General features: G+C 44.6%; 2 protein-coding genes across 4 annotated transcripts; both read left to right on the top strand.

Moving 5' to 3' along the window:
• The first annotated feature begins 950 nt into the window (after positions 1–950).
• On the top strand, positions 951–9,839 carry LOC119652781. Of its 3 annotated transcripts, none has more exons than XM_038057094.1 (2): positions 951–1,061; positions 1,128–1,820. In XM_038057094.1, the coding sequence occupies exons 1-2, from the start codon at positions 1,023–1,025 to the stop codon at positions 1,758–1,760; spliced, it is 672 nt and encodes a 223-aa protein (XP_037913022.1). In that variant the 5' UTR covers positions 951–1,022; the 3' UTR covers positions 1,761–1,820. The 3 variants fall into 3 exon arrangements, with proteins under 3 accessions (XP_037913022.1, XP_037913024.1, XP_037913021.1); XM_038057096.1 differs by lacking the exon at positions 1,128–1,820 and adding an exon at positions 9,147–9,839 and having other exon boundaries at positions 963–1,061; XM_038057093.1 differs by lacking the exons at positions 951–1,061; positions 1,128–1,820 and adding exons at positions 8,995–9,077; positions 9,147–9,839.
• A 5,599-nt stretch (positions 9,840–15,438) lies between these two features.
• LOC119653138 lies at positions 15,439–16,299 on the top strand. Its single transcript, XM_038057670.1, has 2 exons — positions 15,439–15,555; positions 15,624–16,299. The coding sequence occupies exons 1-2, from the start codon at positions 15,514–15,516 to the stop codon at positions 16,239–16,241; spliced, it is 660 nt and encodes a 219-aa protein (XP_037913598.1). The 5' UTR covers positions 15,439–15,513; the 3' UTR covers positions 16,242–16,299.
• Positions 16,300–16,703: the final 404 nt, after the last annotated feature.

The following is a 16,703-nucleotide window of genomic DNA, read 5'->3' as shown; positions in this document are numbered from 1 at the left end:
CGTTGTCGGCCACTTAGGATGATCGCTCTGATCATCCTACCCTCTTAATAGATTACAGGATGCAGCATCAATCAGCGTCGCAACTTAGAGAAAGGAAACTTAGGACATGAAACTTCATATGGGGAAAAAGGTTTCTCCAAGGTTTTATATCGAGGTGGGAATTTGAAAAAAAGATAATGGTGATGGTAAAGGATCCTAGATATGGGGGAAAGAAAAAATGCAGCGCGGAAACATCTTCTCGTCCGTTCATCGCAGGACAAAGACGAACCTGGGATAGCCCACAAGTTCTCCATATTTAATTCTAAGGAACAACTTATGGGGCCTTTTTATTGAGGATATTTACAAAGACTCTCGGTAAAAAAATTAGCCATCCTCATTAGATGAGTTAGCCAGTAGGATGAAGAACATAATTTCCAAGGAAATTTGTATAAAAGCACAGTAAATGATTTCTTAATCTAAATAATTTCATCGGCTTCCAACCGAATTTGGAAATGACCCCCTACTTGACCGATCAACTATATTTACCCCCTGAATTGTAATAAATTTCGTTATGGTTTGCTGATCTGCATACGTTTGGTATGTATTGAGATATCATTGTTTATAGCAAATATCTTTTTACAAAAATGTGTAGTTGATACAAAAATAATCCGTTAGATTATATTGTCCTTATCATCACCTAATAATATATTTCTTGAATCTTTTTATTGGGGTTTACAGGAGTGGCCGTAAATATATTCATATATGCATGTCACTATCAGTTCTTGCATTTGATTGAAAAATAACTGTGTCCATGAAAAAAAAGTAAACCTGATTAGATTTATTCAAATGTGCAGTGATGTCAGATAATATCTGAGCTCTACGAACAGATAGTACTAGCAAAATATCACCACTAATTAATCCTTATCACTTAATTAGCCCCTTTTCGACCCCCCGTGTCACAAATTTGACTATAAAAGCAAGTTGCTCCTTGGCATAGGCATCAGTTTTCGGTCTTAGTATCGACAGCAGTAAACCAATTCAAGATGAAACTCATTGTCCTTTTAGGCTTTGTAGCCCTTTCAGTAAGTAACCTTTTCCATCAATAAAAGATATTTAAACTGATCCTCATACATGGATTATTCATACAGGTCGCCGCTCCACAACAACGGGGACTCGTTGGTAACATGCTTCAGGACCAAGTTACCAATGCTCAGTCTCAATTGAGCAGCCTTCAGGACCAAGTCAGCTCCTTGACCCACAAAATCGAAACTGATGCTGCAAATGTCATCTCTGCTGCTGAAGCCAAGATTGGTCCCCTCTTCTCTGAAGTGGAAAGTGATATCGAGTTATTGATCAAGAAGGGTGGTGTCGTTGCTGACTGTGCTGTAAAGAACCGTAATGATTTGGACGAATTCAAGACCATCCTTGGCAACGACCTTCCACACTGTGTAGCAGGATTGGCCGATACTATTGCTGACCTTCTAGGAGGCATTTCAGGAGACATTAGTTCCTTGGGATCTGCCATTGCCAATTTGGGTCTTATTGTTTCACAATGTACCTCAGGCGATGATATTGGAGCTAGCATTTGCGCTGCTACCCAAGTTGGACCTATTGTTAATAATATCCTCGCCATCGTTGGTAATGCCGTCGGTGCTATTGGAATTGCCAGTGGCAAGGTTCCCCCACTTATCAGCGACATCGAATACTGTGCTAAGGGTGTCGTTGGAAACGCTGTCACTACCATTGAAAAGTTTGGTGCAGCTGTTAAGCAATGCGCTTAAGTACTTGAATGTCGGTGTTGTTGAAAATTCAATAAAAGTGTTTTAAATCAGAAAAAAATATCATAAATCTTTTAATCGAGGTTACTTCGTTTACTGCCAGCAAGGACTAGGGTAACCAATCATGATGAATTTCTTTTACTTAAAGGATTGGAAACGGCTAGTATGCTATGTGTTGGCTTGTTCATGTTGAAAGGACTCGTTAGGCAACTCTCCAATGGGAGCTAACAAAATAGAATGCGAAGCTTCATCGGAATATGCTCATATCATAAGTTGCAATGAACCGAGAGAAGTTACCCCGACAGTACCTTGGACATTTTTTCTTACAATTTATTAGGCATTACAAAATGTATGGTACTATGGTTGAACTTTAGGAAATTGTGCTCCCGGTTATGACATGTTAGTGAAGTCCCTCGGTTCTGGCATGTTAGTAGAGTCTGGCATATTGCGTTCTCCGGAACTTGTGCCATAGTATATTTGCCAAAACTTGATGCAAGGTACAGGGACCCTTTCACTGAGGACACTAAATGGTTCCAAAAAAAGCAATCTCATCCTCTGAAACTACCCTTTTCCTTCTTCCCATATTCCCTCTGAGGCGGTCTAGTTTGGTTCAACCTCCCACTTTAATCCATTAAACGCAGTGATGGAACGTAATATACTGGGGACATCGGACTCCAATCCGAAGTGATTCCAATACTATATGTCTTGTGTGTCAGGTGGTATTTTAATTTTCCGAGTTTTCGCTCGACACTTTTCTCAATAACCGAACTCAGACCAACCGTCTTTTCTGAAATAACTATCCCACCTTTACTGCCACCTCCTGCAGTCACTTCGGACAGTACGTTAAGAAGATCTTGAAGATTCAATATCACGGTGACAGACATTCCATCAATCGGCACGTCTTGAACTCCTTTCACATTCACAACGCGATCGGCTAGTATACTCACTTTCAATTACTTTAGTTTGGTGAAGAGACTTGCAGCTCCAAACATTCGGGCCGATTCAATACCCTTTCGTCAGTGGCATTCACAGACTTTTGCTGACTAAGAACTTCTTCCAGAGGCAGAGTCTTCTTCGAAACTTACCGAGGTATCTTCATCTGAGATCTGAGGAGACCGGGTAGCTGCGTATGATCTGCAGAACCGTCGCGTCCTTTTCCTCACACAAAATGGGATGCATCTTCGCATGAAATATGGACGTCACTTTTCCGAGAGGATAGGCCAGTTTTCTGACCGGGTTTTCCGAGAATAACTCTCTCTGACCCACCTGCCATGACTCGATTCTATTCTTCCCTCTTGGTAATTGCGACAGAGTGTCTTTTCAAAAACGAATCTGGAGACCGTACCATTAGCAGAGACCAGAGCTATCTGACATTTCCCAAGCGATTTCCGAACGGTCATGGCGTGGTTGTATGATTGGTCACCTTTCCATGCGCCAATTGTATTGAGCCTGTAGGTGTAGTTAGTTGCTTTACATTATAAATCCAAATGAATGAGGGTAGATTTAGGATAGCTTCGCGTACTCACTCCACCATTCACACTTAAGCAATCAAACCTTTAGATCCTGCCAAGCGCTTCCTGCTGTTGACAAAGTTCAATCGCGACCATACTTTATCATACATGCGCATATGTGACGAATCCGTTTTGATGAAGATCCTCAGGTCTTACATATCCTGCTCATATAGCACTAGAACAATCTAAAGGACTTCTGATTTTGCTCCAGGATATGATTGCTCCTCGTTAGCTTGGATTTGAGCCCTTGTCCTAAATATTAGATTCTTTGCGCTAGCTGCATTTCCACCCCTGATTCCTAGTGAACAACTAATCCAGTATTCAAAGCATTCGCCGTAAAACCGTCACGGAATTTATTCAAATGGTCACATATTATGCCCGCCAACTTGCCGATAATTAGTACTTGTTTGGCTAAAGATCTCTTTGTTCTCCTGCAGCAATAGTACGGTGTCATTACCAGGAGCCATTACAGACAAGAACGAATTCCTCACTGCTACGACATCCTATGTATGTCAACAGACTTCCATATGTAGACCTACTGAACGCAGAGAATGAAGTATTCTTGAAGGCACTTTCGGTGTCCATGAGCACGCCTAAGGTGTATTCCTTTTCGGATAACAGCTTCTCAATTTTTGCCATAAGAGCATAAAGTACTGCCTTCTTGGATTTACAACAACCTGAGCGCACACCACTGCACTGCATCACACACACGGCACTAACGCCAGACCTTATCAGCAGAATTTTTCTCGCGCATTTACCGTGGAGAGTCGAAGATGCGCAAGAGTTTTTTCTCCATAAAAAATGTTGAACGATGCGCCGGGAGTTGAATCTCCTGTATACAATCTTCCTGGTACCAGCCAAAAAAACTAAGTTCGCTGGGAGATGCAAGGTCTACCCAAAGTACAGCCAGACGTCGCCTTACACAGTACGTCCCGATTAGTAGGCGCAATTATCTAATAGACACGGGCGTGAAGGTATCGGTCCTCCTCGTCCCCAGACCCAACAAGCTTTTCCTTTAACAGTAGCAGAAAACTGCACCCCCATTACAACTTACGACTATAAGCAAGTAGATGTGAGTCTTCGCTTGCTTAGGGCCTTTTCGGGGCGCTTCATTTTGGCTGACATCAGACGTGCAAATTTCCGGCGCCCATCATAAGTCCTTGATGAACTCCACAACCTCTTATAGGTCGTCAGGGAAAATTTTAACCTTCAATACTCTTTCCATCATTTTTTAAGACGTCGCCGACCCACTTATTCGCGCACTCCTCAGAAAATATCACAACATTATTACCATAACTGGCATCTCATCCAATTAAGCATGATATTCAGCTCCACATCAACACTAATGGCTCTCCAATCTTCTTGAACCTGCGTCCTTTATCACCCCAGCAGCTCGCTATTGCACGGAACGAATTTCAACAATTACTTAGTAAGGGTATCTGCAGACCTTCTAACAGCAGTTGATCATCTCCACCTCATCTGGCCCCAAGCCCAAAGGCAAATGGTCACCTTGTGGAAAGTATAGACGCCTGAACACTCGGGCGATTCCGAACTGGTACCCCATTCCACTCGTCCGAGATATTGCAGGTATTTAGCAGACTGTTGTGCTTTCTCGACTTTGAATCTCGCCAAGGCTATCCAACCCTGTACCTCCCAAAGATGTTCCAAGGACAGCAGTTTGTACACCTTTCGGACTCTTTACAAAAATAACGTTTAGCATTTGCAATGTTTCACAAACCCTCCAGAGATTCATCCATTCATCCAATAGTTGGATGACATTTGGCACATCTCAGGTGCATTTTTCAATGTCTCCTTGATAATGGTCTAATTCCTAACTTTGAAAAGTACAGATTTCACCAGCAGCAGGTGATATTTATAGGCCATTCTACCACCCGTGCTGGCTTACAACCCGACCCAAACAAGGTGCAAGCGATTAAGGGCTTTCGGTTGCCAAAAACCTTAGAAGGTTCTTGGGTATGATGAACTTCCACCATCGTTTCCTATGGAAAGCAGCTCCATAAGCTAGTAGCTTTTGTCTTACGGCGGAAGTCGGGACATTTTGTCGGTCGGTCGTCAATTTCAACACGTAACCTACAACAGCCAGTTTATATTGGACATTTAACACGTGTCCCGTAAAAACAACAACATCCCAGCAGGAGTTACTTTTTCGGTATTCGCTGTAGTCCAGAAGGATGACGTAGTTCTTCAGAGCCTACAGTTGATTCGACTTGCCTTCCCCTATCTGCTGGGAGGCCTCCCAAAAAGGATCTAGGTCATATATCCCGACTGGTTTCCATAAGAACGCACGATTTTCCATCCCCGTCATTCCGGCAAAAAACTGGTTAGTCTCGAGCAAACATTTTTGGCAGTCCATTAACAAGGACGTCAATTCTTGGGCCAAAAAAACGCACCGTATGTCAAAAGCGTAAGATCACTAGGCACTAGGGCTGGAAGCCATACATATTAACATTGTAGGCCCTTTGTGCGGCTACAAGTATTTCCTCCTGATCAACGATCATCAGTTTACGCGAGTGCCTGAGGTAATATTTCTGGAGGACGTCACAGCACAGTTAAGTGTCGAGAGTGGATTCCGCATTTCTAACATCAACCTCTATTGCGCCCATTACTTCCGGAGTCAGATCTACAACCATTGGATCGTAGAATAACCTTGACGAAATCAATTCCCCAGCGACAGTAGATCATCCGGTGCCTCGACGAGCGGGAGCTGCCTGTTGCATATTCCTCTCCCCCATATTCTCTCCATTGTGGTTTTCGAGGATGTGGTACCAGAACAATTTCTGCTCTGTTTAAACCTCAAGGAACAGCTACCTGTAGCAATTCTTCGGAGCTATTTCGGAAACCTCGATATGCTTCTGCCAGCTCCTGGTATTCTCTAGATTTGGCGCTCAACGTGGGGTCACAGTTGTTGCATACGTAACAAAGTTGGTGTCTAACGTTGGGCCCGCAAGGTGGCGTTTCCGCTATCTTTTGGGGTTTACACCCACCGGGTTTGCTAGTATTAGGGTTCAGAGCTTCCTTTGCTAGCAAATACTCTGATGCCCAAACGAACTTTGGAGGATTTTGTTTGGGTGAACATCCTTTTGTAAGTTCGAGCTCGACGCTCAAAACAGGGGTCTTCAGCGGATTCCGCTGCATAGCCGACTGAAATTTCGCCAAGATGGCTGAGTGGAGGATGTAGAAAGAAGTAGACCTTGTCCATTCACTTGCCGATCCGAAACTCAGGGGCTCCACTTTTAAATGTTTGCCAAGGAGTTAGCTCAAATTCGTTGACTCAACTAATAAAAATTAAAATTCACTGGTCCAGTTTGTTGACTTTGCGGATGTCTAGTTTGGACCGTGGTTTTGAGTTTCGACCAGACAAGTCGAAATTGGGAATATGGCCGTGCCGTCACCCCATTCCTACTCTGTGAGTGGCGATTCTGATCAGATTCCTCACAAAATTTAGGGTCCCCCCCCCCCCCCCCCCCCCATTATATTCAAAGCGGCGGGGGATGAATAATTAGGTTGGGGTGGGCCGCCGCCGGGCCACCATATAATCTGACCCCCATCAAAAAGGAGAGAAGACGGGGGATACTCGTCACGTAGATGCAAGAGTCAGCTCAGGGCTAATCTTTCCCCGTCTATCCCGCGATGATGTGCGTGATTGTGTCCCCTCCTTTATTCTTTATTAGACCGTTAGTCAGAATAGCTTCTTTGGGATTGAAATCTTTGGTGGTATCAATCCGCCTCGAGATTTCACGTCTCTATTAGAGTAGTTTACCCTGGGTGGGTTTAGTTTTCTTGACTCCTGAGTCAAGGCACGTGAAAAAATCTCTGTGTCCTAACAAGGAGATAATATGTAAGAAGCAAGAACCCCGGCCCATATCTCGCCGAACTGCTAGCATTCGGGTTAACACCGGCACGTGTCGTCCGGTTCCATATATTATCTCGCGCAGTCGGTATTCACGACTGGCAAACCTGTGAAAACAGTTTAGTTGGTTGACAGACCTGATAACCGTGTTGGTGCCAAGGTGACACAACGCTAGACTCCCATCGCAACAGAGTTGGCGCCCAACGTGTAGAATGGTAGACACGGCGTTGTTGTAGGGAATAGTGATTGAGGGTACACTACCATAATGACATTTGCTGACATATAGTGTCAACTTCTTAACCAAGCACCAACAGACCAAAGTATCAAGATTGAACCGCAAGAGACCACAGTCCAGCGGTGACGAAATAGAGGCAAATAATTTAAGGTAGCTTGGGTGAAGCAAATGCGGACAGATGAGGATCGAGGGTAGGTCACTGACCAAAAATACGAATAGTTTTGGGCCTATTATAGAGCCTTGGGGAACACCACAGGAAAGATGGGATGAAAGGGATGAGTAAGCCAGAAAAGAAACTCTGCAGGAACGGTATGATAGGTAGGAGGAAAGCCAAGAGGCGATTGAAGAGAGAAGTTAAGCACAGGGCGTTTGGAAAGGACAGTAAGAATGGTATTAAAAGCTTTGGAGAAGTCAGAATAAATAGCGAAGTTGGTAAAGGCCAGAAGGTCTGAACGAATAGATCGATGTTTCACGAATCCATGTGGTTCTTTGACAATGAGGTGACCAAAGGGCGTGGTCAGCCAGTCGCACACATATATCTCGAAGGTTTTGGAGCAAGAGGAGAGAAGATAGATGAGGTGATAGTCCAGAGCTAGAAAAGGGGCCCCGAAGAGAATAGAGGAAGTAAGTTCCTCTTTCCACGGATAGTCAAAGTAGCATTCTTCAAGACTTTTGTTGAAGATGAATGAAGAAGATACAAAGATGGATCAAAATAGGTTAGGAAGCCCGTCGGAACCAGGTCCGACATTGGACATGGAAGAAGAAAGAAATTAGGTGGGGTTATGGAAATAGCCAGTGTGGATCCAAATAGTTTTAAGTTACCACAGGCAAGGGCGCTCTCGACTTTGAAAAGTATCTTTTATGCACTTTTTTAATCATAGACTTCACAGTGGAGCAGATAGCCTTGAAATGAGCAAGGTCAGCGTCATTCTTAGAAGCTCGAAACTTCTTCGCAAAGCATGTTTCAGGCGAATGCTATTATGGATGTCTGTGGCGAACCAATTTATGTTGAAAAGAATCCCAAGGCTAGGAAGGTTAAGCCAGTTGAGCATTGGGATATTAAAATTCCCGCAGAGGAAGAAAAGGAAGGAAGGGAATTTGACAGTGAGGACTTCCGGAAAATTGTCAAACAATCCTTCGTACATGTGAGAAAGGCAAGCGCAGGGGACGGATATACAGGATACAATGAACAGGAGGGAGTTGGTCGTACCCCTCTGGGAGCTCGGAGTTTAATAAAATAAGAGATCCCTTGAAGTGTCAAAACGTAAGAAAGAGAACTTCCTACGTGTAATTCACCACTAGAAAAATTTCTGATTATGTATGTTCAAAAATCGTTCAATTTCGATTTGCAGACGTAGCCGTAAATATATTCATATATGCATGATGTTATCAGTTTTTGTAATTAATTGATCCGAAAATAGCATTGTCTATGGAAAAAAAATGAATCCGATTAGATCTATAAAAATATGCAGCGATTGAAGATAATATCTGAGCATAACAAAAAGGTGGCACTAACAGAGTAACGCCACTAATTAATCCTTATCACTTTATTAGCCCCTTTTCGACCCCCCATGTCTCAAATTTGACTATAAAAGCAAGTTCCTCTTTGGGTTAGGCATCAGTTTTCGGTCTTAGTATCGACAGCAATTAACCAATTCAAGATGAAACTCGCCATTGTCCTTTTGGGCTTTGTAGCCCTCTCTGTAAGCAATACGGTTTTTAGACTCTAAAATATATTTCAACTAATCCTCGAACATGGACTATTCATACAGGTCGCCGCTCCACAACAACGCGGACTCATTGGAAACGCACTTCAAGACCAAGTTACCAATGCTCAGTCTCAATTGAGCAGCCTTCAGGACCAAGTCAGCTCCTTGACCCACAAAATCGAAACTGATGCTGCGAATGTCATCTCGGCTGCTGAAGCCAAGATTGGTCCCCTCTTCTCTGAAGTGGAAAGTGATATCGAGTTATTGATCAAGAAGGGTGGTGTCGTTGCTGACTGTGCTGTAAAGAACCGCAATGAGTTGGACGAATTCAAGACCATCCTTGGCAACGATCTTCCACACTGCGTAGCAGGATTGGCCGAGACTATTGCTGATCTTCTAGGAGACATTTCTGGAGACATTACTTCCTTGGGATCTGCCATTGCCAATTTGGGTCTTATTGTTTCACAATGTACCTCAGGCGGTGATGCGGGAGCTGGTATCTGCGCTGCTACTCAGGTTGGACCGATTGTTAATAACATCCTCGCCATAGTTGGTAATGCTGTCGGTGCTATTGGAATTGCCAGTGGCAAGGTCCCCCCTCTTATCAGCAATATCGAATACTGTGCCAAGGGTGTCGTTGGAAACGCTGTCACCACCATTGAAAAGTTCGGCGCAGCTGTTAAGCAATGCGCTTAAGGACTTGAATGTCGGTGTTGTTGAAAATTCAATAAAAATGCTTTAAATCAGCAAATGGTATCCAAAATGTTTTAATCGAAGAAACTCCTCATCTTCTTGTTGCCTTATAATGGGTAGTTTGGCCTTTGTGGTGCCACCATCACACCGGTCTTCAACCAAGACAGCCTGGAGGTATTTTGAAACCACCACGCAGTAGTGGTGTCTAGCGCTTCCATTGGCATACAACAGGTCCGCATGTCGTAGTTTTAAACCCCTGATTATCCCACCAACAACGCATAGTCCTTGTATGGGGTATGTAAATATCTTGCAGCTGTTGATCCTATGAATGACTAGTGCAGTGGCCTCTTTACAATGCTTCAAATTTATTAAGGAAATATTGCAGACATAATGGTTCCAAGTCCGTATTAGAGCCGACAGTCCGCTTGCTCTCGAACCTTTTTAATATCTGGTTTAGGAGAATGGAAAGTTCCTGCCCTATCGGTTCACTTACTTTGTTACCTACTAGCATCCAAATTCAAGGGTTGAAGTTGTACGGGACACCGAGTTGTTCCAGAACTTCAGCTCCATTATGCTTTTCATCTGGAATACTGAAGAAACACAACTCAGAGACCTTCTTTAGGATTTGTCGCGAGATGGATTGGTACCGTTTGGTTTGCCCTTAATACCAAAAGGCCCCAGATAGTCCTTTCATTCAAACTTAGCATAAGTTGCAATTTGCTCGAAGGTGGTTTGCCGGAAGGTTGCTTCCATACCCGACGGGAGATAATTTCTCATGGTTACGACGTTAATTTCAGTAGGTGCCGCAGGCTGGAGTTCGGGGTCACGAGTGCTTACAGGAGTTTCGATTGGCCATCCCAATCGAGTCTACACGCAGGTTCTCCATCAAGGTCCCTATGGTTGCCGCCTCACTTAAGGTTGGATAATCGCTTAGGGTCAGGTTTTGTCACTACCTGTGTGAAGCTGCCAAATTTCCTATCAGGTGCGTCCCTTTGTGCGGATAAGGGATTGCTCGACGGATGTATTATGGGCAGGCACATGCACATGTGCGTTTATGAGCATGCTTATGCGCAGATCGGCTAGGTTTGAAAAAAATGTTTTCCCGTGGATAAAAATTGACTATGGAAAGGATATCCAGAAATAAAATTAAACATGGAGGAGCAGAAGGAAAATAAAGTTACGATGCTTCGGAAACCCAGCATTGGCGGTTTTTGGGAGTGGTCAAGGGTCAATATCCAATGTCCGCAGTGCCTCAGTAGGGAGAACCTTGACTACTGTGGCATATAGTGTTACAAGCGTAAGGGAGGGTCTAGAACTGGCTCAAGTCTTCGCAGACGGTCACGGGCCGCTATCCCCAGTGGGAAGTGAGTAGCAGGAGTATTTGCGACGAAAAACAAACCTTGACGTCATGCTATCCAGGCGATGTTGGAGGTAGCGACCAATCGGGAGTTTCTTTTTGTCACACTGGAAAAAAAAATTACGGAATAAATTTTTAAAGAAGAACAAGGATATTCACAAAAATATAAGGATGAAGGAAAAGTGAGCCAAACGACGCAAGGAGCACCTGCTCAAAACACGAAAAGGGAGAAACCGGAGAGAAAGCTGCACAAAAGTTGAACGCATCAAACCTCGAAAAGAAAAAAGGGCTTAACTCCCAAAAAAGTGGAGCCGTTGAAGACGACGGCTGAAGCTAACGGCGAAAGTTTTGCAACCGCGATTCCGGAAAAAGGGAGCAGATTACTCAAGTCGGATGTGGAAGTCCGAAGAAACGTAGCACCTCGAAAAAGAGAGGATCTGAGAAAGATCAGGGCAGAGGTGATCATCATCTCCTATGTGATGGATTACATGCTCAGGAGAGTGAAGTCAGACTCCGAACTCACTTAATTGGGGAACAATGTCAGCCGCAGACGGTCCTAGAGAGGAGACCTTATGTTGGAGTTCGAGAAATCCAAGGTGTAACCGCCGCCAAATTATTGAGTTAATTTTTAAAGTCGTTAAGACAGCAGCAGGCCGAATATCACCATAATTGAGATCACCATGAAGGAGGAGGTTCGCGAAGCTTTGGAGAAGCCATTGGATCTACAAGAGTCAGCGGTGAAAATGCTAAAAGAAGTCTACTGGGAACACAAACCGCCATAATCAGCCTACCAGTAGAAACAGCACTAGAACTGTTGGCAGCAGGGGAAGTAAGAATAGGCTCGGTTATGAGTCGGCTTAAGGAGGAGGTGGCACTGAAACGATGCACCTGTCCAAATGACAAGTTGAAGCATTGCAGGAAACGCGGAATGGAAGGCTATGTCAACAAGGAGCGTGGAGCTGAACCAAAGGAGGGCGTGGACCATCGACACATTGCAGATAGCAGCCGATGCCCGGAATACAAAAGAGCCCCCAACATAAATCGCAGATAAGATTGATGCAAACCGCCCCAAAGGAAGGCTTGGTCAGGGCGATGGTGAAGGAAATTCACGTCGGCCGTTGCTATACTTCACCCAGACCCGTGGGGACTTGGTTATAAGCTTGTCACTCGGAAAATTGGGGCTCTGCGGAAGCCCTGCATACTGAGCACCGACCAGATGGAGCGCATTGTGCGGGCATTGTTCCCCAAACACCCTGCACGGGTTGATGTAAATAGTGCGGAAGACGTCGAGGATTGTCCCCTTTTCACAATGAGAGAGCTCAAAGAAGAGGTTCTCACTATGAAAAATAGGAAAGCGCCAGGTCCTGATGGCATGCCGGCAGAAGTTTACAAACTGGTGTTCCACCAACGGCCAGAATTACTGTTTGAAGTGTTCAACGCATGCTTGAAGGAGGGTATTTTTCCTTGTCGCTGGAAAGTGGCCAGACTCGCGTTAATCAGTAAGGGAAAAGGAGACGCGGAGCTCCCGTCTCCATACCGACCGCTGTGTATGCTTGACACGGCCGGAAAAGTACTCGAGAAGCTCATCAGGGGTAGACTCGCTGAAGCAATCCGTACTGCTGGTGACTTATCCGCAAGGCAGTTCGGGTTTAGAACAGGGAAATCTACAGTGGATCCTGTTCTGGAGGTCGTAGATGCGTTTAATCGAGCTGGGGCACACAGCCGCCCATCTCGACGGATAATGCTCCTCATAACACTTGATGTCAGAAATGCCTTCAATTCTGTAAGATGAACAGATATGCTAGGCACACTAGAGAACTTCACCCAGGGTTGCACTTGTGAAGTATGAGCAGATGTTGAGCACTCTGGTTTTAGATGCAAGAGGACGTAAGCGCACCATCATAGCAAGTGATTTTTATGCGTGGGCTCTTTAATGGGGCTGCCGGTCAAAGAATGCGAGATGACGTGCACGAATCATTTGCAGAGCTAGACTATACTCACATTGACCACTAGGCAATCTGTATTGAAATTAACGGCGAAACAGGCTCGAATAAGAGCTTTCGCAGGATGCCGGGTAATTTTCTTAGCTGGAGGGAGAGAAATTTAAAAGGAGGCACGTTTTCCGCGATGTTCAAACCCGACTACCCTTGGATGATACGACCAAAAAAAAGTTACCCAAATCACCCGTTGAGGGACGAAAGCACGCAATGCTACTATTCGCAGAAGGCGATTGCTCTCTGAATATGAAATCACAAGTTTGCGAGCCGCATGTTTCCGGGCACAGAGACTCAACCAGAGGCTCAAGGAAAAGCCCGGTAACAACGGTCGAGAGGGGACGTACAGGCTTAAAAAAAGGAGTAAAAAGAACGGCTTCGACAACTGTGTGACCGGGGCGATATAAACCCTTGGGGTGAGACCTGGTAATGAAAAGGCTACGGATATCACCCCAATGATTGATACTACTCTGTTTCCCCACCACGAAAATAAAGGAAGGGAAACGATTGTCTAGCTGAGCGAGAGAGTAATAGCTCTAGTAACTGCGGAGTCAGTCATGGAGGATGGATCGGGGGCAGGGGTATTCTCGGAGAATCCGATTATAGAACTGGCCCGACTCCTCGAAAAAATTACGACCATATTCCAGACGGAAATCTATGCCATTTCATTGGCAGTAGAAGAATGTCTGCGACAAAAATGGAGGGGTCGCACCATTCGAATCTGTTCCGACAGTCGGGCGGCATTATCAGCACTAAATGGCAACAACATATCAAGCCAGTTGGTGTGGAGTTGTCATCAGGTACTGATGGAACTTGGCCGACTGAACGAAATATTCCTGATGTGGGTGTCGGGGCACTCTAACATCGCCGGTAATGAGGAGGTTTACAGACTGGCTCGCCGCGGGTCTGGATCCACAATGGTGGTGCCAGAACCAGCTCTTGGAATCCGACCATCTACTGTCAAGTCTACTCTGAAGGGTGAAATTGCAAAGATTCACGCAGCCGAGTGGAGAAATTTGGACTCTTGCCGGCAAGCGAAAATCCTTGTGAAGGAGCCTAGGGCCACTAGAGCGGCATTTTTGTTGTCCCTTAAGAAGTGGGACATGAAAACCCTAGTAGGGCTTTTGACGGAACACTGCCCCTTAAACTACCATATGGAAAAGATTGGGGTAGTGGTTTCGGCTGTGTGCAGCCAGTGTAAGGAGGAGGAGCAGACGGCCCTGCACTTTTTATGCAGTTGCCCGGCATCCTTAGATCTGAGACGAAGACACCTTGGCAAGATTTTCTTCAATGAAGAATCTGCACACTCTCTGCCTCTGGAGAATGTTCTAAGATTCGCTAAAGCCTGCGAACACCGTAGGCGGGAAGCCATTGAATAGGCAACTTACGGGGATAGTACAATGGGCCTAACAATGGCCTGAGTGCTCGGAGCTGCGGCTCCCCGCAGTTAACTAAACTAACTAACTAAAGTGCGGATGAACTAAATGAGCTACGATCGGAGACAACAAGGACCCTAGTTTGGATGGGATTCCTAACATAGCTTTGAAGCTGGCAGCAAAGAGTAGGTTCGACCTAAAAGAAGGAATATTATGCTTCCAAATCTAACAAGCCACCTGGAGACCCAGCATTATATGACCCGATCTGCCAGGTGGATACAATGGGGAAGAAGATGGAGAGTGTCGTTTATAACAGGCTTATACCCATCGTTGAAAACAGCAAATAGTTAGCCGGATTACCAATATTTCTTTACTCAATATTCAAAGGAGGCTTCATTTTCACGGATTTATGTGTCCTAGAGACCCCATAATATACAGCTGGCGTATGACGTCACTCAATCGATAAGTATGAAGGATTTCTATGAAGAACTGAAGTTGAGGAGGAGTGCTTGTTGCCCTATGAAGAGACTAGAACTTTAGACAAAGCGACAAGTTAGCTGGTCCATCCCGGGTATTTGGCTATCCAATATTTTTGTAATGAAGAACCAATTATAAGCAAGACAACCACCTACGTGTAATTCAGCACCAACAAAATTTCTGATTGTGCGTATTTAAAAAACTTTTAATCGGGATTTACAGGTGTGGCCGTAAATATATTCATATATGCATGCCGTTATCAGTTCTTGCAATTGATTGATCCGAAAATAGCAGTGTCCATGAGAAAAAAAAATGAATCCGATTAGATCTATTAAAATATGCAGTGACTGGAGATAATATCTGAGCGTAACAAAATGGTGGTACTAACAGAGTAACGCTACTAATTAAGCCTTATCATTTAATTAGCCTCTTTTCGACCCCCTAGGTCCCGAATTCGACTATAAAAGCGAGTTATTCCTTAGCTTAGGTATCAGTTTTCGGTCTTAGTATCGACAGCAATAAACCAATCCAAGATGAAACTCGCCATTGTCCTTTTGGGTTTTGTAGCCCTCTCTGTAAGCAAAGCGATCTTTCCTCTGTAAAATATATTTAAACTAATACTCGTCCTGGTTTGCTCATATAGTCCGCCGCAATCGTTACCGACGTACTTCAGGACCAAGTCAAGAGTGCCAAGTCTCAATTGAGCAGCCTTCAGGGCCAAGTCAGCGATTTGAAAAACAAGATCGAAACTGATGCTGCCAATGTCATCTCCGCTGCTGAGGCCAAGCTTGGACCCATGTTCACTGATTTGGAAAACGAAATTTCCAAATTGATTGCCAAGGGTGAAGTTATTGCTGATTGCGCCATCAAGAACCGCGATGATTTGGCAGAATTCAAACCCATCGCTTTCAACAACTTACCAATCTGCGTGGAAGGATTAGCTGGAGATATTGGTTCCATTCTTCTTGGTGTTGAATCAGATATCGGTGCATTGGCTGGTGCCATCGCCAATTTGGCTCTTATTGCTGGTGAATGCGCTGCACAAGGTGAAGCAGGAGCTGCTATCTGCGCTGGTACCAAGGCCGGACCTATTGTAGGCAATGTCCTCTCCATCGTTGGTGATGCCGTTGCTGCTATTGGAATTGCCATTGCCAGGGCTCCTGCTATTGTTGCCGATGTCGAATACTGTGCCACAAATGTCGTTGCAACTACCGTCGCCACCCTTAGCAAGTTCGGCCAAGCTGTTAAGAAATGCGCTTAAGCACTTTAATGCCGTTGTTGTCGAAAATTCAATAAAAGGGTTTTAAATCAAAAAATAACATCGAAAATGTTTTAATGCAGGTTAGTGTCTTCGTTTCCAGGATGAACTTCGCCACGCCTATGATAAACAGTGTTGGACGCTCATTCACCTCTTTTCTTTGTTCTTGTTATCTGCACTGTCATACGGGATATCCAAAGTCCAGCGGTCACTGTCCTATGCAGATGTTGTTTTCCTGATGTCTTAACCTGAATAAAACAGAACTGAGTGAATTAAATATCTCGGATGAATGCTACCAGCCTATGGTCCTAAGCCTAACTGGTGTTCTTTATGATTAAAGTATCAATGAACGTTTCAAATCCAAAATTTACCCCAGTGTTGTCCGCTCTATCTCCCTCTAAGGTCCCAAGTGTTGACCGACTATAAAAAATAATAAACTACGCATCGCGGTAATGGAGACGGAAA

The sequence above is a fragment of the Hermetia illucens genome, chromosome 3 (assembly GCF_905115235.1).
Source record: "Hermetia illucens chromosome 3, iHerIll2.2.curated.20191125, whole genome shotgun sequence".
In the NCBI taxonomy this organism is placed as follows: Eukaryota; Metazoa; Arthropoda; class Insecta; order Diptera; family Stratiomyidae; genus Hermetia; species Hermetia illucens.
Note: the sequence above shows the minus strand (reverse complement) of the source record. Positions and strands in the feature narration are given on the sequence as shown.